At 52.1% G+C, this 24,202-nt stretch overlaps 1 protein-coding gene across 4 annotated transcripts; it reads left to right on the top strand.

The window, feature by feature from the left end:
* Positions 1–2,969: 2,969 nt before the first annotated feature.
* TNIP2 (TNFAIP3 interacting protein 2) lies at positions 2,970–17,861 on the top strand. 4 transcript variants are annotated; one of them, XM_034958218.3, is made up of 6 exons: positions 2,970–3,333; positions 11,559–11,849; positions 13,991–14,080; positions 14,581–14,829; positions 15,020–15,139; positions 17,007–17,861. In XM_034958218.3, the coding sequence occupies exons 1-6, from the start codon at positions 3,058–3,060 to the stop codon at positions 17,268–17,270; spliced, it is 1,290 nt and encodes a 429-aa protein (XP_034814109.1). In that variant the 5' UTR covers positions 2,970–3,057; the 3' UTR covers positions 17,271–17,861. The 4 variants fall into 4 exon arrangements, with proteins under 4 accessions (XP_034814109.1, XP_034814110.1, XP_063459575.1 ...); XM_034958219.3 differs by having other exon boundaries at positions 2,976–3,333; positions 17,635–17,861; XM_034958222.3 differs by having other exon boundaries at positions 3,011–3,398.
* The last annotated feature ends 6,341 nt before the right edge of the window (positions 17,862–24,202 follow it).

The raw sequence follows: 24,202 nt of genomic DNA, 5'->3' as shown, positions 1-24,202 counted from the left end.
CTACTGGCACACACCATCACACCCACCTAGTTTCTTTTAACTTTTTGTAGAGATGGGGTTTTGCTATGTTGCCCAGGCTGGGCTCCAACTTCTGGGCTCAAGAGATCCTCCTGCCTTGGCCTCCGTAAGTGCTGGGATTACAGGCATGAGCCACTGCACCTGGCCCCAAAATGTTTTTCTTAAAGGTGGTACAAAATCTGACTTCAACAGCTACAAGGCTTTTTCTGATCTTCATTCATCTCTCAGTCTGAATGGTCACCCTGTCTTTGCAGAAAGTGTAATCTGTTTGGTTTTGTGGTGCTATACCATGTCCCAATGGGAGCACTAAGTCAGATTTTAGCTGTTCATTTTCCACTGCTGCAGAACAAACTATCCCAAATGTTAGTAGCTTAAAACAATAAGCATATATTATCTCATCCAGTTTCTGTGGTCAGGGACTCAGAGCAGTTTAGCTGGGCGGTCCTGGCCCAGGGTCTTCCATGGAGTCACAGTCAGTATGTCAGTGGGGGCTACTGTCTTCTGAAGGCTTGACTAGGGTCGGAGGATACAGTCCCAAAGTGGCTTCTTCACCACAGTGGGCAAGTGGGCGCCGGCTGCTGCCATGAAGCCTCAGTTCCTTGCCACATGGACCTCTTCACAGGGCTACTTGATGATAGGGTGGGTGGCTTCCCCCAGAGAGAATGCTCCGAAAGAGGGCAAGGCAGTAGCCGTGATGTCTTGTGGGAGCTAGCTGCAGAAGTCACACTCCATCATTTCTGCAGTACCCTCTTAGTTACCCAGGTCAGCCCTCTCCAGTGGATTGGAGGGGACTACACAGGAGCATGGATATTGGAAGGAGGGGATCCTCTTTGAAAGCTGGCTCCCCCAGTTATATGTACCTATTTGAAATCCAAAGATCCTCATTTCTAAAATACACATGGCGGCCTGGCGTGGTGGCTCACGCCTACAATCCCAGCACTTTGGGAGGCCGAGGCAGGTGGATCACTTGAGGCCGGGAGGTCGAGACCAGCCTGACCAATATGGTGAAACCCCGTCTCTACTAAAATACAAAAAATTAGCCAGGCGTGGTGGCAGGCGCCGGTAATCCCAGCTAATTGGGAGGCTGAGGTGGGAGAATCACTTGAACCTGGGAGGCGGAGGTTGCAGTGAGCCGAGATCACGCCACTGCACTCCAGCCTGGGCGACAGATTGAGACTCCGTCTAAAATAAATCAATACAATACAGTACAGTACAATACAATACACCACACCTGACCCCAAGGCGGTTGTTGGATGAGAGACTGTGGATTGTCACATGCACCTTTTACAGTTGAGGCAGAGGCTCAAGGTAGGTCACTGGAATGACGTGCCCCAGGCCACACATTAGCCTCTAACAGCTCTGGGTCCAGTTTTGTTTTTTCCACTCATGCCCCAGACAATCAATAGGCATTGTTTGTAACCATAGCCATGGGGACTGTGGGCTTGCTGTGCAGCAGCCACTGCACTGGACAAGCATTTCATGCACACTCCACCCTCTAGTCCCCACAACAGCCCAACCAGGTAGGGTGGGCACTCGCTCTGCCCTTCCTTCTGCTGAGAGGAAGCCCAGGCTCTGATGGGTAAGAAGGAGCCTTCCATAGCAAAGCCAGGTCTGTGTAGCCCAATGTCCGGGCCATAAGCACTTGGCTGGCTCTGGCTTTGCTTATAGGCTTGTCTGATTCTACAAGCTTGTGTTTTCCCAGGCTCAGCTCAGGCTTGGCTGTGGATCACATAAGGGAAGAAAGTCAAGAAGCTGCTCAGGGGCGGAGCCTGTGGGCAAGTGCACACACAGGGAAGACCCCTGCCCTATCCTGAGTAGGGAACCTTGGAAAGACCCCATGTGTGCTTGGGCATCATTGTGGGGAAGACTGGGCTGTGGAAAAACACTAGCGTTTGTCTGGGAATTTTGGGGAAGGAAAGGGATGTAAAAGCGAAAGGGTGGGAAGGGGCTGGTTTCCTGCTGCTTCTGCTATATAAGAACAGCATCTAGCAGGAAGGTTGTCCCGTGGGCCCATACTAGCCACCTTACAAAGCAGCATCTGCAGTGGCTGACGCCTGTAATCCCAGCACTTTGGGAGGCTGAGGCCGGCGGATTATCTGAGGTCAGGAGTCCAAGACCAGCCTGGCCAACATGGTGAAACACCATCTCTACTAATAATACCAAAAAATTAGCAGGGCATGGTGGCGGGCGCCTGTAATCCCAGCTACTCAGGAGGCTGAGGCAGGAGAATCGCTTGAACCTGGGAGGCGGAGGTTGTAGTGAGCCGAGATCGCGCCATTACACTCCAGCCTGGGCGACAGAGCGAAACTCCGTCTCAAAAAGAAGAAAAAAAAGGAAAGAAAAAAGAAAGCGGCGTGCGGGGCAGGGGGTTGGAGCTCTTTCTGGGCTCAGTGTCCCCAGGTGACGGAACACATGCCACGTGCTTGGTGCGCTGCGAGCTCAGCTCCTGGAGCTTCTGTTGCTGCTGTGGCCGCAAGGCCTGCAGCCTCGCGGGCAGATTCAGACCCACACTTAGCTCCAGCGCTTCGGGGTTGTCTTTAAGCCCTCCCTTTCCATCAGAGGCTGATGAATCCCCAAACTCATGGGCTGAGTTCGACTCTCCGACAACTCCTCAGAGGCGGATGTTTGGGACCACTGGAATAAGCCCAGCACCACCTGGGGTGTGGACACCCTCGGGGGCCGGGCCAACTCTCCCGGACGGGTGCGGACGGCAGGGGCGGGGCCAGGCTGTAGGCGGTGGGAGGGGTGGGGCCGGGCGAGAAGGGGCTGGGCGGGCTGCCGTCGGGCGGGGCTGCGCGGGGGAGGGCGGGGCTGCGCGGGGGAGGGCGGGGCTGCGCGGGGGAGGGCGGGGCTGCGCGGGGGGGGCGCGGCTGCGCGGGGGAGGGCGGGGCTGCGCGGGGGAGGGCGGGGGAGGGCGGGGCCGGGCTGTTGTGGGTGGGCGGGGCGCACCGGGGAAAGTTCCGGGAAGGGCGGCAGCCGGCGGGGCCCGGGCGCGGAAGTTGCCGGCGGCCGCGCGGCCTCCCGGGCAGGCCTACAGCCATGTCCCGGGACCCGGGGTCGGGCGGCTGGGAGGAGGCCCCGCGCGCAGCTGCCGCGCTCTGCACCCTGTACCACGAGGCCGGACAGCGGCTGCGCCGCCTGCAGGACCAGCTCGCTGCCCGCGACGCCCTCATCGCTCGCCTCCGCGCCCGCCTGGCCGCGCTGGAGGGGGACGCCGCTCCGTCCCTAGTGGACGCGCTGCTGGAGCAGGTTGCGCGCTTCCGGGAGCAGCTGCGAAGGCAGGAGGGCGGCGCCGCCGAGGCCCAGATGCGCCAGGTACGAGGGCGGGTACCAGAGGAGCTGCGGGAGCGAGAGTGCGTGTGGCGGCCGCCGGGTCCTGGGTGGGTGAGCGAGCGGGCCCCGGGTCCTGGGGGGTTGAGGGGCCACCAGGTCCTGGGGGTTGAGGGGGTGCCGGGTCCTGGGGTGAGGAGGCCCCGGGTCCTGAGGGGTTGAGGGAGCACCAGGTGCTGGAGGTGAGGGGGCACTGAGTTCTGGGGTGTGAGGGGTCCCTGGGGAGTGAGGGGGTGCCGGGTCCTGGGGTTGACGAGGTACTGGGTCCTGGGGTTGAGTGGGCCTCGGGTCCTGAGGGGTTGGGGGAGCACCAGGTCCTGGGAGTTGAGGGGGTGCCGGGTCCTGGGGGTGAGGGGGCCCCGGGTCCTGAGGGGTTGGGGGAGCATCAGGTCCTGGGGGTTGAGGGGGTGCCGGGTCCTGGGGGTGATAGGGCAACAGCTTCTGGGGGGTGAGGGGACCCTGGGTCCTAGGGGAGAGAGGGGGACCGGGTCCTGAGTGGGATGAGGGGACACCACGGGCTGAGGTGTGCTGGGTCCTGGGGGGTTTGAGGCGTCACCAGGTCCTGGTGGAGGTGAGGGGGCCCTGGGTCCTGCGGGGTGAGGGTGCAAGGTTCTGAAGGGGATAAGGGAATGCTGGATCCTGGGGGGTTGGGAGGGCACTGGGTCCTGGGGGGATGGTGAGGAGGCACTGGCTTCTGAGGATGGGGGTTGGTGCAGTTCTTGGGTTCTGTGTGTGTGTGGTGTATGTTCAGGTTGGCTCTTAGGGGTATTTTGAGGTTCGTGTGTGGGAACACATTCCGAGGGGGGTGTGTGTATGCTGTATTGTGTAGTGTGTATGTTCCGGTTGGTTCTTAGGGGTGTTTTGAGGTGTGTGTGTGGGAGACACATTCTGAGGGGTGTGTATGGTTGTGTGTGTGTGTACGCACACGTGTGTCTTGGGTCCGAGGTCGTGTACTCATATTGTGTTCTAGAGTCCCTTCCAGCCCTCACCCATGCGTGTGTCTTTCACTAGTGGCGCTTCAACTCTATGCTGGGAGCAATGGCAAATACAGCCCCTGTGTCTGATAAAGGACACACATCCTAGGCTGGGTGCAGTGGCTCACGCCTGTAATCCCAGTACTTTCGGAGGCAAGGCGGGCAGATTGCCTGAGCCCAGGAGTTCGAGACAAGGCTGAGCAACATGGTGAAACCCGGTCTACAAAAAGTGCAAAAAATTAGCCGGGCATGGTGGCACGTGCCTGTGCTCCCAGCCACTAGGGAGGCTTAGGTGGGAGGATCACTTGAGCCTGGGAGGCAGAGGTTGCAGTGAGCCAAGATCGCACCACTGCACTCCAACCTGGGTGACAAAGTGAGACCTTGTCTGAAAAAATTAAATTAAAAATGGACACAAGGGGCCAGGCGCGATGGCTCATGCCTGTAATCCCAGCACTTTGGGAGGCCAAGGCGGCGGATCACGAGGTCAGGAGATTGAGACCATCCTGGCTAACATGGTGAAAACCCATCTCTACTAAAAATACAAAAAATTAGCCAGGCGTGGTGGCAGGTGCCTGTAGTCCCAGCTACTTGGGAGGCGGAGGCAGGAGAATGGCATGAACCCGGGAGGCGGAGCTTGCAGTGAGCCGAGATTGTGCCACTGCACTCCAGCCTGGGCGACAGAGCGAGACTCCGTCTCAAAAACAAAAAAAAAAAGACGCAAATCCTGACTTTCTTCTCTTTGTCCTTGTCTATGATGTTTATGTCTGTTTTTTGATGATAAACCATAACACCACAACAGCAGTATAAGTAACAGTTTTTTTGTGCAATAGTATTTGCAAGCATCTGAAACATTCGGGTGAGCTCTGGCATCTATTATTCCATTTGATTCATGGCTATTATCCTAGTTTTCCCAGGAAAGAAACTAAGCCTGCAAAGGCAGTAGTCTGCGAAAGATAGTTTTTGTCTCCAGGGTTGGCCCCACAGCCTGATTTTAGAGAGAAAAAGAAACATGCCCTTTTTAAAAAAGAAAAAAAATTATAAAACAATTTTGAATATCTGAAAAATAAAGAATAAAATAGCCGCTGTAGTCCCACAGTGCAGGGATGACTAGTGTTAATCTCTTGGCATGCCTTCTTCCTGTTTTTCCTCTGTGTATAAGGTGTGTGTACACTTGGCATGGTTGTTTTCATGCTGTGTATACAGTTGTACTTAATATTAGGTTGTCAGTATCTACATCATTTAAAGTACTTTCAGCAGCCAGTGTCTCCCCTACTCCACTCTCTCCCTCTTTCTGGAAGGTACATCCTGACTCACTAGAGCAGAAGGGAAGTTTAGAGGTCACCTGGCCTGCACCATCAGGTTTTAGAGTTGTGGATGCCAGGAGCCAACAGATGAGTACAGACCAAGGACCCGGAAGGACACTCCGAAGTCATCTCCAGAATGTTGGTGGGACAGAGGATGCAGGGACCTCACAACCAGAGCAGTATACTTGCAGTCTGGTGGCCATTAGTGTTCCGCTCACATGTGTTCCCTGGTGTCCTGTGTATCTGGCCACTCACCAAGCAGCTTATTGCAGCTTCCTGGTAGCCTCAGATAGAATTAGTTCTGTGTTCCCAGTATTACTGGCCCTGGTCCTGTCTTCCCAACATGTAAACATGTAGGTTTTGTTTTGGGATTTTTATTTTTTTATTTTTTTGAGACAGGGTCTCACTCTGTTACCCAGGCTGGAGTGCAGTGGCACAAACATGGCTCACTGCGGCCTCAACCTCCTAGGCTTACGTGATCCTCCTGCCTCAGCCTCCCATATAGCTGGGACCACAGGAGTGTGCCATCACACCTGGCTAATTTTGTTTATTTTTTTTTGTAGAGACGGGATCTTGCTGTGTCGCCCAGGCTGGTCTAGAACTCCTTTCTTCAAGTGATCCTCCTGCCTTGGCCTCCCAAAGTGCTAGGATTACAGGCATGAGCCACCACGCCCAGCATGGGATTTTTAATTATTTAAGGAACATTTTAATTATTTAGTTTTGTTTGTTTTTTTATTTTTATTTTTATGTTTTTAGAGACAGGGTCTTGGTCTGTGACACTGCCACCTAGGCTGGAATGCCTTGGGGCCATCATAGCTCACTGTAACCTTGAACTCCTGGGCTCAACCAGCCCTCCCATCACAGCCTCCCGAGTGTCTAGGACTATAGGCGAAGAGCCTACCACAAGGACTATGAGCCACCACACCTGGCTAACTTCTTAAGTTTTTGTAGAGAAGGGGTCTCATGATGTTGCCCAAGCTGGTCTCAAACTCCTGGCCTCCAGGGATCCTCCTGTCTCGGCCTCTCAAAGTGCTGGTATTACAGGCGTGAGCCACTGTGCTGGCCTTATCTGCTATTTTATGCAATTACATATTTATTGCTCATCCCAACGTTCAATCTGAGGCTGGTCACGGAACCTGTGGAAGAATGGAGAGGTTTGTCACCTCCTGCAGGCCCTGGGTTCACTGAGGTGGCAGTGCAGAGTTAAAGACACAGCAGGAAGCAAGCCGTTGCTAGGTTGCTCTCATCTATGAGAGCCCGTTAGGAGCAGGAACCCTGGACCAATAGGGACTGAGGGCTCCCAGAGAGAGTGCTGAGGCTCAGAGTGTGGAGGAGCTGACCAGTGCGTCTGTGATCAAGCTGCGGTCAGTGTGTGATGGGGCAAGATCAGGCCAGAGAATTGTGGTCCTCAGTGCAGCCACAGCTGGACTTGAGACCTTACCTCATCTGTAACACAAGGCCTGAGTGGATAACTTTACAAAGCCCCTCCAGTTAATACTTTCTGGAATAATGGCACCAATTCATTGTGCAACCTGGTCCTGCCCAACCCCATCCTGTCACCACTCTAGGGACCAGCTTCATAGGCTTTGCCTGGTCCTGGCGTATCAGCCCCCTTTCCCTTCCGGCTTAGCTTAGCTTTGCTTTGCTTGTTTTCTTGGCTCTTTCTTTTCTTTTCTCTTCTCTTCTTTTCTTTCTTTCCTTCCTTGTTCCTTTTTTTTTTTTTTTTTAAACTGAGTCTTGCTCTGTCGCCAGGCTGGAGTGCAGTGGCGGGATCTTGGCTCAGTGCAACCTCCACCTCCCGGGTTCAAGCGATTCTCCTGCCTCAGTCTCCTGGGTAGCTGGGACTACAGGTGCCCACCAGCACGCCTGGCTAATTTTTTGTATCTTTACTAGAGGCAGGGTTTCACCATGTTGGCCAGGCTGGTCTTGAACTCCTGACCTCGTGATCCACCCACCTCAGCCTCCCAAAGTGCTGGGATTGCAGGCATGAGCCACCGCCCCGGGCCACCTTCCTTGTTCCTTTCTTTCTTCTTTTCTCCTCCCCTCCCCTCCCCTCTTTTTGACAGGGTCACTCTGTTGCCCAGGCTGGAGTGCAGTAGCATGATCACAGCTCACTGCAGCCTTGACCTCCTGGGCTTAAGTGATCCTCCTGTCTCAGCCTCCCGAGTAGCTGGGACTACAAACGCCCACCACCATGCCTGGCTAATGTTTTTTGTATTTTTTGTAGAGACAAGATCTCGCCATGTTGCCCAGGCTAGTCCCAACCCTTGGGCTCAAGTGATCCTCCCACCTCGGCCTCCCAAAGTGCTGGGATTACAGGCTTTGGGAGAATACGCTTCTGTTGTTTAAGACACCAAGTTTGTGATACTTTGTTGCCACAGCGCTAAAAGCCAAGAGGCCACTGTGCCTCTTAAGGCCAATCCACAAGACTATTAATAGAGCTGTTTACACTTTTGTGTTCTGAGCGTGGAGCTATGGAGTTGTGGGTCCCGGCGACAGGCTTTCCTGAGAGATGTCAGCCCAGTCGCTGACTAGTCTATGTGTTGTGCCTGTGTGTGTAGACCCACAACTCCAGCTCGTACCTTGTTTTCTGACCACAGTGGTCGAGGTGCTGTTGTGTCCTAAGAACTGTTACTAACTGGACAAGGCACTCAGACAGATAAACCAGCACAAAGCTCTGCAACTTCAGAGCCAGTGACAAATGCTAGAAGCCCGGGGGCTGGAGGAGTCCTGGGGCCCTCATGCTGCCGAGGGGAGGATGAGTGGGGCAGCCCTTTGCAGGGCTGGCCTGCCCCCACGGGTTGAGCATAGAGCCTGCGTCCTGATCTGTCTCTGTATGGCCCAGTCTTATTCCCATTTACTGGGCATCTGTGTGGGGCTGGGCTCAGTGTTGAGTACTAGGGTGTGGAGGCAAGAGAGAGCCACGCCCTCAGGATCTACCAGCTGTGGACATGCTGCCCTCATGTTTGTGGAGCTGTTTGTTTCTCCTACTGTCAGCATTTGACCAACGCAGGAAGGAGGCTCCGAAATCAGATTTTACCTGGGCACAGTGACCCCTGCTGAGGCAGGAGGAGGATTGCTTGAGGCCAGGAGTTCAAGACCAGCCTAGGCAACATAGCCACACCCTGTCTCTATCAAAAAAAAAACAAAACCAGAAGTCAGGTTTTGCTCAAAGTCCTTTATCCCTGAAGAGGGTCTCACTGTCACCCAGGCTAGAGTGCAGTGGCACCGTCACAGCACACTGCAGCCTTGACCTCGAGCCCATGGTCCCAGCTATTTGGGAGGTTGAGATGGGAGGATCACTTGGACCCAGGAGTTCAAGGCTTCGGTGAGCTGTGATTATACCACTGTATTGCAGCCTCGGTGTCAGAGCAAGACCCTGTCTCTAAAATAATAAAATAATAATAATCAGGGTTCTCGCAGTAATAGGGCTTAGTATTTTGTTCCATTGTGATGAGAACATTCTAGGTTCCCGGTCTCTGTCCCTTCTCACCTCAAGTACTAGACACAGAGGCTGGACCCTTCTCCCGCCACTTCTAGGGGAAGCTTGGGCTCCTCTGTGACTTTTCTGAAACTGTTTCTTCACTTGTGGGATGGACTAGTTGAGCCTGCTTCACCTCCTTCATGTAATGTACTGTTTATTTTGGAGGATTCTTTGAAAACGGAAAAGCACAAATTTAAGGCCAGATATTAAAAAATTGTCAGGTCAGATGTGGTGGCTCGTGCCTATAATCCCAGCACTTTGGGAGGCTGAGGCAGGAGGATCACTCAAGTCCAGGACCAGACTGGGCAACATGGTGAAACCTTGTCTCTGCAAAAAATACAGAAATTAGCCAGGTACGGTGGCATGCACTTGTAATCCAACTACTTAGGGTGCTGAGGCAAGAGGATCACTTGAGTCTGGGAGGTGGAGGCTACAGTGAACCATGGTGGCACCACTGTACTCCAGCCTGGGTGACAGGGCGAGACCCTATCTCAAAAAAAAATTGTCATTTTAAGAACCTTTTTAAATTCTTTAAGAAGTAATTGGGGTTGGGTGTGTTAATTTCCTAGAGCTGCTGTAACAAAGTAACACAAACTGGGGGGCTTCAAGCAGCAGAAATTTAATCTTTCACAGTTCTAGAGGCCAGAAGCCAGAAACCAAGGCATCGGCTCTCTCTCAAGGTTCTAGGGAAGGACCTTCCTTGCCTCTTCAGCTTCCTGTGGGGGCCGCCAATCCTTGGTGTTCCTTGGCCTTTATCCACAAGACAAGACGTCACTCCTATCTTTGTTGTCACGTGGCCTTCTTCTCTCTGTCTGTCCAGACTTCCATCTTCTTACAAGGACACCAGTCCCGTCCTAATCCAGTTTGTCCTCACCTTAACTAATTACATCTGCAAAGACCCTATCTCTAAGTAAGGTTTCATTCCCAGATACTGGGGAATGGGAGGTTTGGTTGTGGACATCTTTTTGGGGTTGCCCACCACAGTGGAGTTTCTACCTTTCCCATCAAAAAAGTGCTTGGAATTGCCACTTTGATAATTTGATGATAACTGGGTGTGGTGGCTTGAGCCTGTAGTCCCAGCTATTCAGGAGGCTGAGGTGGGAGGATTTGCTTGAGCCTAGGAGTTTAAGACCAGCCTGGGCTATATATAGCGAAACCCTCATCTCAAAAAAACATTTTGATGATATGAAATCTAAAATTATGAACTTGCTTGTGAAAATAGAATTTGGCGGGGCATGGTGGCTCACACCTGTCATCCCAGCACTTTGGGAAGCCAAGGCGGGTGGATCTCTTGAGCCCAGGAGTTCAAGACCAGCCTGAGCATCACAGCAAAACCCTGTCTCTACAAAATACAAAAAAGTTAACCAGGCACGGTGGCACGTGCCTGTAGTCCCAGCTACTCAGGTTAGGATGGAGAATCGCTTGGGCCTGGGGAGGTCGAGGCTGCAGTGAGCCATGATTGTGCCACTGCACTCTAGCCTGGGTGACAGTGAGACCCTGCCTCAAAAAAATAAAAAAAATTAAAAAAAATTGCTGGGCGCAGTGGCTCACGCCTATAATCCCAGTACTTTGGGAGGCCAAGGCTGGCGGATCATCTGAGGTCAGGAATTCGAGATTAGCCTGGCCAACATGGTGAAACCCTGTCTCTACTAAAAATATAAAAATTGGGCCAGGCGTGGTGGCTCACGCCTGTAATCCCAGCACTTTGGGAGGCTGAGGTGGGCGGATGCCGAGGTAGGCGGATCATGAGGTCAGGAGATCGAGACCATCCTGGCTAACATGGTGAAACCCCATCTCTACTAAAAATACAAAAAATTAGCTGGGCGTGGTGGCGTGTGCCTGTAGTCCCAGCTACTTGGAAGGCTGAGGCAGGAGAATGGCGTGAACCTCTGAGGCGGAGCTTGCAGTGAGCTGAGATTGCTCCACTGCACTCGAGCCTGAGCGAAAGAGCGAGACTCCGTCTCAAAAAAAAAAAAAAAATTCTTTTAGCTGGGCTTGGTGGTGGGCTCTATAATTCCAGCTACTGAGGAGGCTGAGGTGGGAGAATCGCTTGAAGCTGGGAGGTGGAGGTTGCAGCAAGCCAAGATTGTGCCACTGCACTCCAGCCTGGGCAACAGAGTGAAACTCTGTCTCAAAAAAAAAAAAAAAATTTGAGATGAAGTTTCAGAACAGAACATTGTAGGCTGAAAAACTCCAGAGTTAATAGTTCAAATGCCCGACTTCTGAGTGAGTAATTGTTAGTTCAAACGCCCAACTTCTGAGTGAGTATGTTTGTGTCTGGTGATGGAGCATCCACGTCAGGATTGTTAGTTCAAACGCCTGACTTCTGAGTATGTTTGTGTCTAGTGATGGGGCATCCACACCAGGTCTTCTTTTGCTTTCTGAACATTTGCTCTTGACACTGCTTCTTTTAATTCAGTAAACTGTGCTTTTAAATCTTCCACTTAGGAAATTGAGAGGCTGACTGAGCGACTAGAAGAAAAAGAGAGGGAGATGCAGCAGCTGCTGAGCCAGCCCCAACACGAGCGAGAGAAGGAAGTCGTCCTGCTACGGAGGAGCATGGCGGAAGGGGAGCGCGCCCGGGCCGCCAGTGACGTCCTGTGCCGCTCCTTGGCCAACGAGACCCATCAGCTGCGGAGGACGCTGACCGCCACCGCCCATATGTGTCAGCATCTGGCCAAGTGTCTGGATGAACGACAGCATGCACAAAGGAATGTGGGGGAGAGAAGTCCTGACCAGGTAGGCCACAGTGTAAGCAGAGTGTGGTGAAGACCCCTGTGTGCTGGGAGCATCGCCTACAGGCCCCTGATCACAGAGGTCGGGGGGTGCCCCAGAACCCACTTCTGTTCTCAGTAACGAGAGTCAGCTGACGGGGCAAAGCTCACTCATCCAAGGGTTTCTTTTAAAATGATGGAACATGCAAAATGTAATAGGAAAGCAGGCAGCCACCTCACTGCCCAGCACCAGGCCTGTCGCCGACCCTGCTCCCAGGTGGGAGATGGCACTTGGCTTTCATCTGCCTCAGCTGAGGATGAGGAGGAAGAGCTGAGCGTGGCAGAGCTGCCTGGAGGAAGTGTAGTCACATCCTCCATCCGAGGAAACTGAAGCAGAGCCAGGTGGTACTGCTGGGGATGGGGAGTGCCTCCAGTTCCACACCCCAAACTCCTGGAAGGACCGTGAGTGCCCGCCTTCTTCAGGCTCAGTGTGTCTGAGTGCATGTAGGCACAGCTGGAACCGCCATCTCCAAAGCTGGCTTTAGGCATGTCCTTGCCAGCAGCACAGCCTCCCACAAGCTTGGAGACCTGGCTCAGGGCCACAGCCTCCTCATCATCAAAGCAAGGGCCGGGGGCAGCAGCACCAAGTGACAGTGAGGGCCAAAGAAGGGTTCGCTGGACCTCCAGGATAGGCTGGATCTGGGCTGTAGCTCTCTGTGGGGTCTAGTGGGAGAGAGAAGGACTGTGGGAGTTTCAGCATCAGGAGAAACCAGGGGGCTCCTAGGCAGAAAAGTAGGGGAGCAGTGGCCCAAGGCATGTGTGCCAGGTGGTGTGGGCCACTGTGAGCCAGGCACCTTCCATCTTGCTGGTGCTTGTGGTGGTCTGTGTGTGGCAGGCAGGGGAATGGAGGCACTCCATGCACATCTCACCCAGGCTGAGGCCCCATCTCACTCGCACTGCCGGGCACAGGGCCTCTCGCTCGGGTCCTTTCTAGGCAGTTCTCTGAGGCAGCACCAAGGTTCATGCAGAAACACACGCGCTGGGATGTTCTGCGGCAGACAGTACGTCCCGCACCCATCAGCAGCTTCACTGAGGCGCCCACTGGGGAGAAGCTTGGTCTGAGAACTGCCCACCTCAGCTGGGTGGATTCCAGGCGGGGAACCTCAGAGAGGACACAGCTGCATTCAGAAACCAGAGGAAAAGTGCCGTCTGGGCGGAGGCAGGGTGTTCTGGTCTGATTTTGAGTCACTGTGTCATTTCCCTCTGGGGATTTGAAAGGAGCCACACACAGTGTTGAGCCTGAGGCGGGGGTGGGGCCAGTGGCAGGGTAGGCCCTCATCACAGTCTCTAAATAAGTGTCACTTCTCAGCCCTGAACTCAGCTGAGTCACCCGGGGCTTCCCGGTGTAGGCTGCGTTAGGACGTGCACTTCCTTTGTCATTTGAGGGGAATTCTCAAAAATTATGTCACTGAGATACAGTCAGAATTGTAGGGTACACACGAGTTTCAGGAGACTTTTCATTCAGCTCTGTAGCTGTTAGTGGGGGTTGGTTTGGGTTGTGGCTTCTGTGACTCCTGACCCTGCGTGGGGCAGAGGTTAGATTGCTGTGTCCAGAATCACCTGGTTGAACCCGATTGTCTGCAGACAGGACAGTGTCATGGGCTCCAAAGGAGGTAAGCAGGGTGCATGGCCAGGCCCACCCTGGGCAGCTGGGGGCCCCCTCACTGGAGATCCTCTGGTTTACAATGGGATTCAGCTTCCTGCCTTCCCTGCTGTCTGTGATAATGGCAAATCTCTGGCAATGAGAAGACTTTATCATGTCTGGTGTGCCAATCCCTGCAGACATTATGGCTTTAGAATATTTACATTCCAAATATTTAAAAGACAAACAGCTCAAACTGGTAGGTGGGACGGGATAAGGACAGTGTGAAAGGTGGTGTGGCCTGAAGACCTTCCATCCGGGCTCTGGCCTGGGCCAGGTGGGGTGGGCCTGGGCAGGGAGAAGGTGGTCCCTTGTCCCTGCTTTGCTTCTCTACCAAATGAATGATCACTACCCGCTGCATTGGGGGACGCAGTGATAATCTGTGGCCTCAGCCTCTGGGTCTAGCTTTCTCCCCTCTTGCTGTATGTGACAGAGTGTCTTCTCTCTGTCCCTTCCTCATGCAGTCGGAACACACAGATGGGCACACCTCTGTCCAGAGTGTTATTGAGAAGTTGCAGGAAGAAAATCGACTGTTAAAACAGAAGGTGACTCACGTGAGTGTCTTTCACATTTCGTTTGAGAAGAACACACGGCTTACAAACTGTAAGTGAGGGTTCTTTCCTTGGCTGATGCCCAGAGTCGCCCCCCGCCCTCTGGCCACTAGGACTTGATACACACAGTCCCTAGAGACTGGACTTTTTTGCTTAAAACGACGTACGGGACATGTCCTGTCCATCTCCATCCCCCTAAAATTAATCCACAAGTCAGTAAAGGAGATGCAAGAGTTAGCAGCAGGAGGTCCATTTTCTAAGACAGCAAAGCTGCACCAAGTCCACCTCCGTTCATGCTGCTTGCGTACGGGTGTCATCGTGCTGCCTCAGGATTCTTTAGCGGGCCTAGTGTCTGCTCTCTACAGAACAGGGAGGGGCAGCTTCCATTTAAGAGGAAACTCTCACTCAGCGAATCACTGCTAATACATAATTCACACTGGGTACTGGCTTGAGCAGCTTTGTCAGCTGCCTTCACCGTGAGCTTTCCGGCTCCACCTCTTCAGGTTGAAGACCTCAATGCCAAGTGGCAGCGCTACGATGCCAGCAGGGACGAATACGTGAGGGGGCTCCATGCGCAGCTCAGGGGGCTGCAGATCCCCCACGAGCCCGAGCTGATGAGGAAGGAGATCTCCCGGCTCAACAGACAGTTGGAAGAGAAAATAAATGACTGTGCCGAAGTGAAGCAGGAGCTGGCGGCCTCCAGGACGGCCCGGGATGCTGCGCTGGAGCGGGTGCAGATGCTGGAACAGCAGGTGTCTGTCCCTCGGGCTCCGGACGGCACCGACCAGATGTCTGCTGGCCGGTGGTGGCCGAAATCATGGGACAGGCTGGGCTGAAGGCTTGGTGGCACTGAGTGGGCAGTGGTCACGGTGGGGGTGGGAGAAGCCTAGGGGGGTGCTTCCTCCTTCCTTGAGCAGAAATGTGTGTCTCGCCTCTCTTCAGATTCTCGCTTACAAGGATGACTTCATGTCAGAAAGGGCCGATCGGGAACGGGCTCAAAGTAGGATTCAAGAACTGGAGGAAAAGGTCGCTTCTTTGCTGCACCAGGTGTCCTGGAGACAGGTAGAGTATGAGGGCGTTTTTCTTCCTGCTTAGGTTTAGTGTTTTTGTTTCTCTTCTCATGAGATTAGAGCCTTTCTGTGTCTGCCAAGGCCCTGATTTGCTGGTGATGAGGGTTGTGGTGAGCCCCTCCCTGCTGTGGGGAGAGCCACCTGGCCTGGTACCTGAGCGTGGTCATGGAAAGCCTCCCTGTTATACTGTTTAGTTATGGAGGAGGCTGGCATGGCGGCCTGTCTTAGCAGAGGTGGCTGTCCTCAGGGCCCGTCCGTCACTGTCATGCAGTCAGAGAGCATATCTCGGGCCTCAAAGTGTGAGCTCCCTAGGTGTCCTGACCTGTCTGTGAGGCGGGAACCCCGCTTACCTTGTCATGTAGATGTGATGGCCCTGGGTGTCCAGCGGAACATCCCCAGCTCAGCCTGGCACGTAGAGCTGGGCCTTGCAGGGCAGGGGCCCCTCACCCCACCCCTGGGCTCAGTGCTTTTCCTACCATGGGGTGCCTTGAGGGAGGCCTGGCATGAATGGGAACCGATGAAGTTCCTCAGTGTGTGACCCATGGCCTCTTCCTTCTCCTCACTGACTTGTGCTCTGCAAAAATCCAGGAGAAGTTTATTTAGCTCCTCATCAAGTACCTAACACACTTTTGGCCCTGGGAATAGCCTGGGCCCCACTCAAAGAGCTTCCTCTCCTGGCATAGACTGAACAGTAGTGATGCCTCTTGAGAATCGATGCGTCCCGGGCTGGAGCTGGGACGTCAGCTGTGTTTCAGGGTGTGAACAGGGACCCTGGGGCTGTGAGGCCGCCCCCACTGCCCTGTTCCGAGCAGCCACTGGGCCTCAGTGGTTTCTGCTTCTCCTCCGCATGAAGGGCACGGGAGAGTCATGGTGGATTATGGGAATAACCCTGGGACTAAGTCCGCAGCAGAGGGCTGGACAGGTTTTTCTGGCCTTCATGAATTCAAGGAAGCATGTGATTTGGATTGAAGGAGCGCTATTGGTACAATCGTGAGGATGGTCTCAGGCCGCCTCTTGAAGATTTTGGACCAGATGAACTGGTTCCAGACTTGCAGGCCCAGATTCTTACCCCCGGGGGTAAAGTTCCTGGTGGGGCCTGCAGACCTTGTACTAAGTGGCCTCTGGGTCCCTTTCAACAGTAGCCTGTGGCCCCTCGAGGGTTGCTCAGTCCCTAGATGGCCCAGCCAGGGACAGTGGTGCTGAAGGCATGGGTGATAAGCTGTAGTCCCACTGGGGAAAGTCCACATTCAGACAGGAAGTGGAAGCACCAAGGCCTACTGGAATGAAGTTCCCAGGCAAGCAGTGAGGGCCATAGGCTGCAGTGCTTCAGGACGGATGTTTGGAGAACATGTGCCAGATCATGCCAGGTGGTTGGTGGGGCCAAGCCAGGGACACCTCTTGCTGCTCCTGAAGGACCCCCTGAGCCCCAGAGTGCTCAGCAGCCCCAGGCCCCACAGAGGAGGTGCAGAGTAGGGTTGGGACTCCGTTTGCCCAGCTCCCCACCAGAGGCTCTGCCACCTCCACTCTGTGGTGGCCTGTGGGCCACGTCATCAGGGCCACCTTCTCAGTCAGGTCTCCTGGGGCCGATAGGTCCAACTGAACAGGACTTCCACCAAGGGGTTGGGGAGTGGACCACGCCAGGGCCTACTTCTTCATGAGCACATGACGGAGCGTGTGTGTGATCCTCAGTCATTCACTGAGCGCCCCCTTGTCTGGGCTCTGGGGCGCAGCAGGAAGCAAAGTGAGGGGCTGAAGTTCCGCTCAGGGATAGGTGAAGTACCTCTAGTTGCTGGAACCTGAGGCCCGGCTTTGTGGCCTTCAGCACAGCCCACGTAAATAGGCCCTTGCCTTTTCTCCAGGATTCTCGAGAGCCAGACGCCGGCCGGATTCACGCTGGGAGCAAAACTGCCAAGTATTTGGCCACCGACGCATTAGAGCTTATGGTGCCTGGTGGCTGGAGGCCTGGGACTGGGTCCCAGCAGCCGGAACCCCCTGCAGAGGGCGGGCATCCTGGCGCGGCCCAGAGAGGCCAGGGGGACCTTCAGTGCCCTCACTGCCTGCAGTGCTTCAGTGACGAGCAAGGGGAAGAGCTCCTCAGGCATGTGGCTGAGTGCTGCCAGTGACCGAGACTGACCCGTGCCCTTGCGGCCTCCTGGCCCGGCGCAGCTGCCCTCAGGGACAGGGTGGGTGCTCTCAGATGCCATGGGTTGAGCTCTACTGAGAGCCAAGGCCCCTAGAATAGGTGAGGGGCACTGTGATCGTTCACTTTGGTCCCTTGGCTATGGAACAGGCTGGGTCACAGGGAACTGCCAGTGAGGCTGGAGGCTGGAGGTGGAGATGGGGTCAGGAACATCTGGCAGAGGGAGGTCCCAGTCTGTGTCTCCATCAGGCTGAAGACAGAGCTGTCTGGTGCTGGCGTGCCAGCCCCTCCCCCAGCCTGCCTAGAAAGGGGTGGCTGCCTGAGGGAGTCACTTGTATGGTCCCCAGGGTGGGAGCCCCATCCTGTTCTATGGAATAAAGCGTCGCCTCTCTGCCTCGAACCAGTCAAATGGAGTATTGCGGCTGCACGTCACACTGGGGTGGCCACCCCCGCCATTGCGAGCCACATGTCTGCACTGAGAAACTGCATTTCAGTAGCATTTGTCATCCAGCCGGAAGTTAAAGCACACTTATTTTATTCACCTATTTTTATAATAAACGTTCTTGCTACTGTGGCTGCTCTGAGAATTTGTGTTGGAAGCTGGGGTGCAGGGACTGAACAGTATTTACAGCAGCTGGCATGGGAAAACACTCCTGCTGTTGCCTTCTGCCAGGGCACCAAGACAAGGGGGTCAGTGGGAGCCTGGCTGTATTAGGGTTCTCTAGAGGGACAGAACTAATGGAACAGGTAGATATATAAAGGGGAATGTGTCAAGTATTAACTCACACGATCACAAGTTCCCACAACAGGCCGTCTGCAGGCTGAGGAACAAGGAGAGCCAGTCCCGAGTTCCGAAACTGAAGAACTTGGGAGTCGTATGTTCAAGGGCAGGAAGCATCCAGCACGGAGCAAGATGTAGGCTGGGAGGTGAGGCCAGTCTCTCTTTTCACATTTTTCTGCCTGCTTTATTCTGGCCACGCTGGCAGCTGATTAGATGGTGCCCACCCCGATTGAGGGTGGATCTGCCTTCCCCAGCCCACTGACTCAAATGTTAATCTCCTTGGCAACACCCTCACAGACACACCCAGATCAATACTTCCTATCCTTCAATCAAGTTGACACTCAGTATTAACCATCACGAGTCCACCCCTTGTCTACTTGAACCCATACATAGTCCTGAGATAATAAATAATCTTCAAATAAAGATAAAAATAAAGTCACAATTATGCCTAACATAACTATCCTTCATACAACCGGAAACGCACCAATCCCCAACCCAAATAATACTATTACATAAAGGTAACAATACTTTTTGTTTTTTGAAACGGAGTTTCTTGTTCCCCAGGCTGGAGTGCAGTGGTGTGATCTTGGCTCAGCTCACTGCTACCTCCGCCTCCCAGGTTCAAGTGATTCTCCCAGCTCAGGCTCCCGATTAGCTAGGATTACAGGTGCCTGCCACCACGCCCGGCTAATTTTTGTATTTTTAGTAGAGACGGGGTTTCGCCACGTTGGCCAGGCTGGTTTCGAACTCCTGACGTCAGGTGATCAGCCTGCCTCTGCCTCCCAGAGTGCTGGGATTACAGGCGTGAGCCACCGCACCCGGCCAAGGTGACTGACAGTACTTAAATGCTGATGTGAGGTCAATAAATCTTATGTCACACAATAAAGGAGAAAGGAAATAAAATGAAGAGATTTTGTTAGTACTAGTGTATACATGCACAAACGTTTTTTATCAAAAGGAGGAAATACTCACAGCAATTACAGTCCTGGTTCCTGCAGCTGGTCATGTGGTCGTAGCCGTTATTGATGCCTACCTTCTTCTACTACCCATTCTGTATTCCCTTTGCCTTCAGCAAGCACCTCAGCAGATGGTGGTTTTTTTTCCTGGTGGAGTGACCCGAACCTTCATTCCTGATTTGTAGTCCTGCCTGGATTGGGCTGTTGTAGTTTCCCATTGACCTTAATCACAGGGCATGATAATACTAAGAGATGCCCTAATGGATCTCCTGTATTCCATGCATACTCTTCCTCACCTCCGTTGTGGAGTAAGAGACCAATTCCATCTTTTTTTTTTTTTTTGAGATGGAGTCTCGCTCTGTCGCCCAGGCTGGAGTGCAGTGGTGCGATCTCGGCTCTCTGCAGGCTCCACCTCATGGGTTCACACCATTCTCCTGCCTCAGCCTCCTGAGTAGCTGGGACTACAGGCACCTGCCACCATGCCCAGCTAATGTTTTGTATTTTGTATAGTAGAGACGGGGTTTCACCGTGTTAGCCAGGATGGTCTCAATCTCCTGACCTCATGGTCCGCCCGCCTTGGCCTCCCAAAATGCTGGGATTACAGGCGTGAGCCACCACGCCCGGCCGAGACTGATTCCGTCTTGATAGTCCAGATCAATCACTCCAGCCAACACCGTAACTCCTTCTTAGCCTGTTGACTTAAAGGTAGGAGGAGCCCAGAGTGTCCAGGTGGCAATCTTAACTTCTAGCTTAATGGAATAGTTGTGTCTCCTGGTGGCAGCGTTCCTCCCTCTGGAACTAAGACCTCTAGGCCAGCAGAACATAATGTCATGGGAACAGGGAGCAAACATTTTGCTAGTGGATCACTAGGGGTGATGGCGAGTGGTGCCACTTCCACTTGAGTGCCTTGATTCCTGGACCCGTGCATCCTGGCTAAGGGAGAAACAATATCATATCTTGGATGCTGATTCAGAGCATACATGGCCTTCTGGAGAACTTGGCCCCAGCCCTGCAAAGTATTGTCACCTAGTTGGTGTTGTAATTCTGACTTCAGAAGGCCATTCCACCGTTCGATCAATCCAGCTGCTTCAGGATGATGGGGAACGTGGTAAGATCAGTGAATTCCATGAGCATGAGCCCACTGCCACACTTCTTTAGCTGTAAAGTGAGTGCCTTGGTCAGAGGCAATGCTGTGTGGAACACCATGATGGTGGATGAGGCATTCTGTGAGTCCATGGATGGTAGTCTTGGCAGAAGCACTGCGTGCAAGATAGGCAAACCCGCATCAGGAGTAAGTGTCTATTCCGGTGAGGAAAAACCTCTGCCCTTTCCATGATGGAAGAGGTCCAGTATAATCAACCTGCCACCGGGTAGCTGGCTGATCACCCTGAGGAATGGTGCCATATTGAGGCTCAGTGTTAGTCTCTGCTGCTGCCAAATTGGGCACTCAGCAGTGGCTGTGGACAGGTCAGCCTTGGCGAGTGGAGGGCCACGTTGCTGAATCTCCATGTGTAATCTCCATCCCTGCCACCATGGCCACTCTGTTCATGGGCCCATTGGGCGATGACAGGTGGCTGGGGAAAGAGGCTGAGTGGTGTCCACAGAACAGGTCATCCTACCCACTTGATTATTAAAATCCTCCTCTGCTGAGTTCACCCATTGGTGAGCACTCACAGGGGACACAAATATCTTCCGTTTTTGACCACTCGGAGAGGTCCATCCACATACCTCTTCCTCAAATTTCTTTGTCACCAATTTTCCAATAATGCTTCTTTCAAGCCCCTGACCATTGTCTTCCAAGTCCCATCCAGGCAAACCATTGTCTACAGCCCATGAATCAGTACATAATCACACATCTGGCCATTTCTCCTCCCATGCAAAGTGCACAACCAGGTGCACCGCTCCAAGTTCTGCCCACTGGGAAGATTTCCCTTCACTGCTGTCCTTCAGGCATGTCCTAAAAAGAGGCTGTATTGCTGCAGCTGTCCACTTTTGGGTGGTGCCTTCATATCGTGCAGAAGCATCTGTGAGCCAGGCCCTAGTCTTCTCTTCCTCTGTCCACGGATCATAGGGAACTCCTCATGAGGCCATTGGTGCAGGCTGGGGGAGAGGAGGCAGGGTGGCAGGAGTGGAGACCATGGGCATTTGAGCCACTTCCTCATGTAACTTGCTTGTGCCTTCAGGACCTGCTTGAGCTCAATCACATATGTGCCACTTCTCTTTGATGATGGAATGCTGCTGTGCACGACCTACTTTAAGGTGATGGGTCAGAAAGCACCCAGTTTATGATGGGCAGTTCAGGTCATATGGTGACTTGATGACCCATAGTCAAACATTCAGTTTCCACCAAAGCCCAGTAACAGGCCAAGAGCTGTCTCTCAAAAGGAGAGTAGTTAGCTGCAGAAGATGACAGGGCCATCTTCTCCAGATCTACAGGCCTCTGCTGTGATTCACCTATGGGGTGAAAATCCTACAGGCCTCCACTGTGATTCACCTATGGGGGCCTGCCAAAGGCTCCAAACAGCATCCCTATCTGCTACTGACGCCTCAAGCACCATTGGATCTGCTGGGTCATATGGCCCAAGTGGCAGAGCAGCTTGCACAGCAGCCTGGACCTGTTGCAGAGCCTTCTCCTGTTCTGGACCCCACTCAAAACTGGCAGCCTTTTAGGTCACTAGATAAATGGGCTGGAGTAACACATCTAAGTGAGGAATGTGTTGCCTCCAAAATCCAGATAGACCCACTAAGCATTGTGGATCTTCTTGGTTGTAGGAGGGACCAAATGAGGCGACTTATCCTTCACCTTGGAAGGAATATCTTGACAGGCCCCACACCACGGGAGCCCTAGAAAGTTTACTGAGAAGTTCCCTGAAAAAAAAAATTTTTTTTTTTTGAGACAGAGTCTCACTCTGTTGCCCAGTCTGGAGTGCAGTGGCATGATCTCGGCTCACTGCAAGCTCCACCCCCCAGGTTCACGCCATTCTCCTGCCTCAGCCTCCCGAGTAGCTGGGACTACAGGCGCCTGCCACCATGCAGGGCTTTTTTTTTTTTTTTTTTTTTTTGTATCTTTAGTAGAGACAGGGTTTCACCATGTTAGCCAGGATGGTCTCGATCTCCTGACCTCATGATCCACCTGCCTCGGCCTCTCAAAGTGCGGGGATTACAGGCATGAGCCACCATGCCCAGCTGAAAATTTTTTTTTTTTTGAGACGCTCTGTTGCCCAAGCTGGAGTGCAGTGGCAATCTCAGCTCACTGCAACCTCCGCCTCTGGGGTTCAAGTGATTATCCTGCCTCAGCCTCCCAAGTAGCTGGGACTACAGGTGCGCACCACAACACCCAACTAATTTTTGTATTTTTAGTAGACATGGGGTTTCACTATGTTGGCCAGGCTGGTCTTGAACTCCTGACCTCGTGATCCGCCTGCCTGGGCCTAACTGCTTTGGCTAGAACCTCTAGCACAATGTTGAATAGAAACTGCAAAACAGATATCTTTGCCTTGTTCCTGATCTTAGGGGGAAAGCATGCAGTCTTTCACAACATTAAGGATGATATTAACAGTGAATTTTTTGTAGATGTCATTCTTCAGGTTGAGGAAGTTCTCTTCTATTCACACTTGGTGAAATGTCTTTATTATGCAAAAGTGTTGGATTTTGTCAAATGCTTTTTTTGCATCTATTGAGATGATCATGCAATTAAAATTTCGATTAATATGATGTATTACATTAATTATGTGTTGGATATTGAACCACCCTTGCATTCCTGGGATTCCACTTGATCACGGTGTATATTTCTTTTCTTATATTGCTGGATTTGGTTTTCTAGTATTTTGTTGAGGAATTTTGCATCAATATTCATGAGATAATAGTCTGTAGTTTTCTTGTGATGTCTTTGTCTAGTTTTGGTATCAAGGTAATACTGGCCTCACAGAATTAGTTGGGAAGTGTTCCTTCTTCTATTTCTGAAAGTTTGAAAAATTGGTTTTAATTCTTCTCTAACTGTATGGTAAAATGCAGCAGTGAAGACTTCTAGGCTTGAGCTTTTGTGGGTACTTTTCCCTGTTTTAAATTACTATTTCAACATCTTCACTCATTATAGGTCTATTCAGATTGTCTATTTCTTCTGGAGTCAGTTCTTGTAGCTTCTTCCTGTCTAGAAATTTGTCCATTTCATCTGCTGTGGTTTATATGTTCATATGTTAGAACTTAGTGCCCAAGGTGATAGTATTACGAGGTGGGGCCTTCTGGGAAGTGTTCAAATCATGAGTGCTCCATAATCATCAAAGGGATTACAGCTTTTATAAAAGAGGTTGAAGGGATCACCTTAATTCCCCTTTTTGCCCTTCTACCATATGAAGATACAGCAACAAGGTGCCACTTTGGAAGCAGAGAGTGAGCCCTTACCAGACACTGAATCTGTTGGTGCACTTTGCTCTTGAACTTCACAGCCTCCAGAACTGTGAGAAATAAACTTCTATTATTTATAAATTACTCAGCCTGTGATATTTGGTCATAGCTGCATGAATGGACTAAGACATCATCTAAATTACCAAATTTGCTGGCATATAATTGTTCTAGTATTCCTTTAAAATCCTTTTTCTGTGTGGCCAGTTCTGATTCTAGTAATTTGAATCCTTCCCTTGTCAATCTTGCTACAGATGTCTATTTTGTTTACCTTTTTAAAACTTTTGGTTTTGTTGATTTTCTCCATTATTTTTGCATCCTCTATTTCATTAATTTCTGATCTAATTTTTATGATTTTATTCCTTCTGCTTACTTTAGGCCTACTTTGCTCTTTTTCCAGTGTCTTAAGGTGACAAGTTAGTTTATTGATTTGAGTGAGATCTTTCTTCTTTCTTAATATAAACATTTTCAACTTCTGGGATATGTGTTACTATTTTTCAATTTGGGAGGTTTTCGACTATTATTTCTTTGAATTTTTTTTTGCTCTTTGCTCTCCTTTTGATATTCCCATTATACATAGGCTGGTATGCTTAATGGTGTCCCACATTTTTCTGAGGCTCTTTATTTTCATTATTTTTTTCTCTATGTTCTTTGGCTGGCATAATCTCCATCAGCCTATCTTCAAATCCACTTATTTTTCCTTCTGCTAATTTTAAAATTTAGGCTGGGTGCAGTGGCTCATGCCTGTAATCTCAGCACTTTGGGAGGCCAAGGTGG

Source organism: Pan paniscus, chromosome 3, assembly GCF_029289425.2.
Source record: "Pan paniscus chromosome 3, NHGRI_mPanPan1-v2.0_pri, whole genome shotgun sequence".
Lineage (NCBI taxonomy): Eukaryota > Metazoa > Chordata > Mammalia > Primates > Hominidae > Pan > Pan paniscus.
This window is presented reverse-complemented; position numbering and strand designations above follow the sequence as displayed.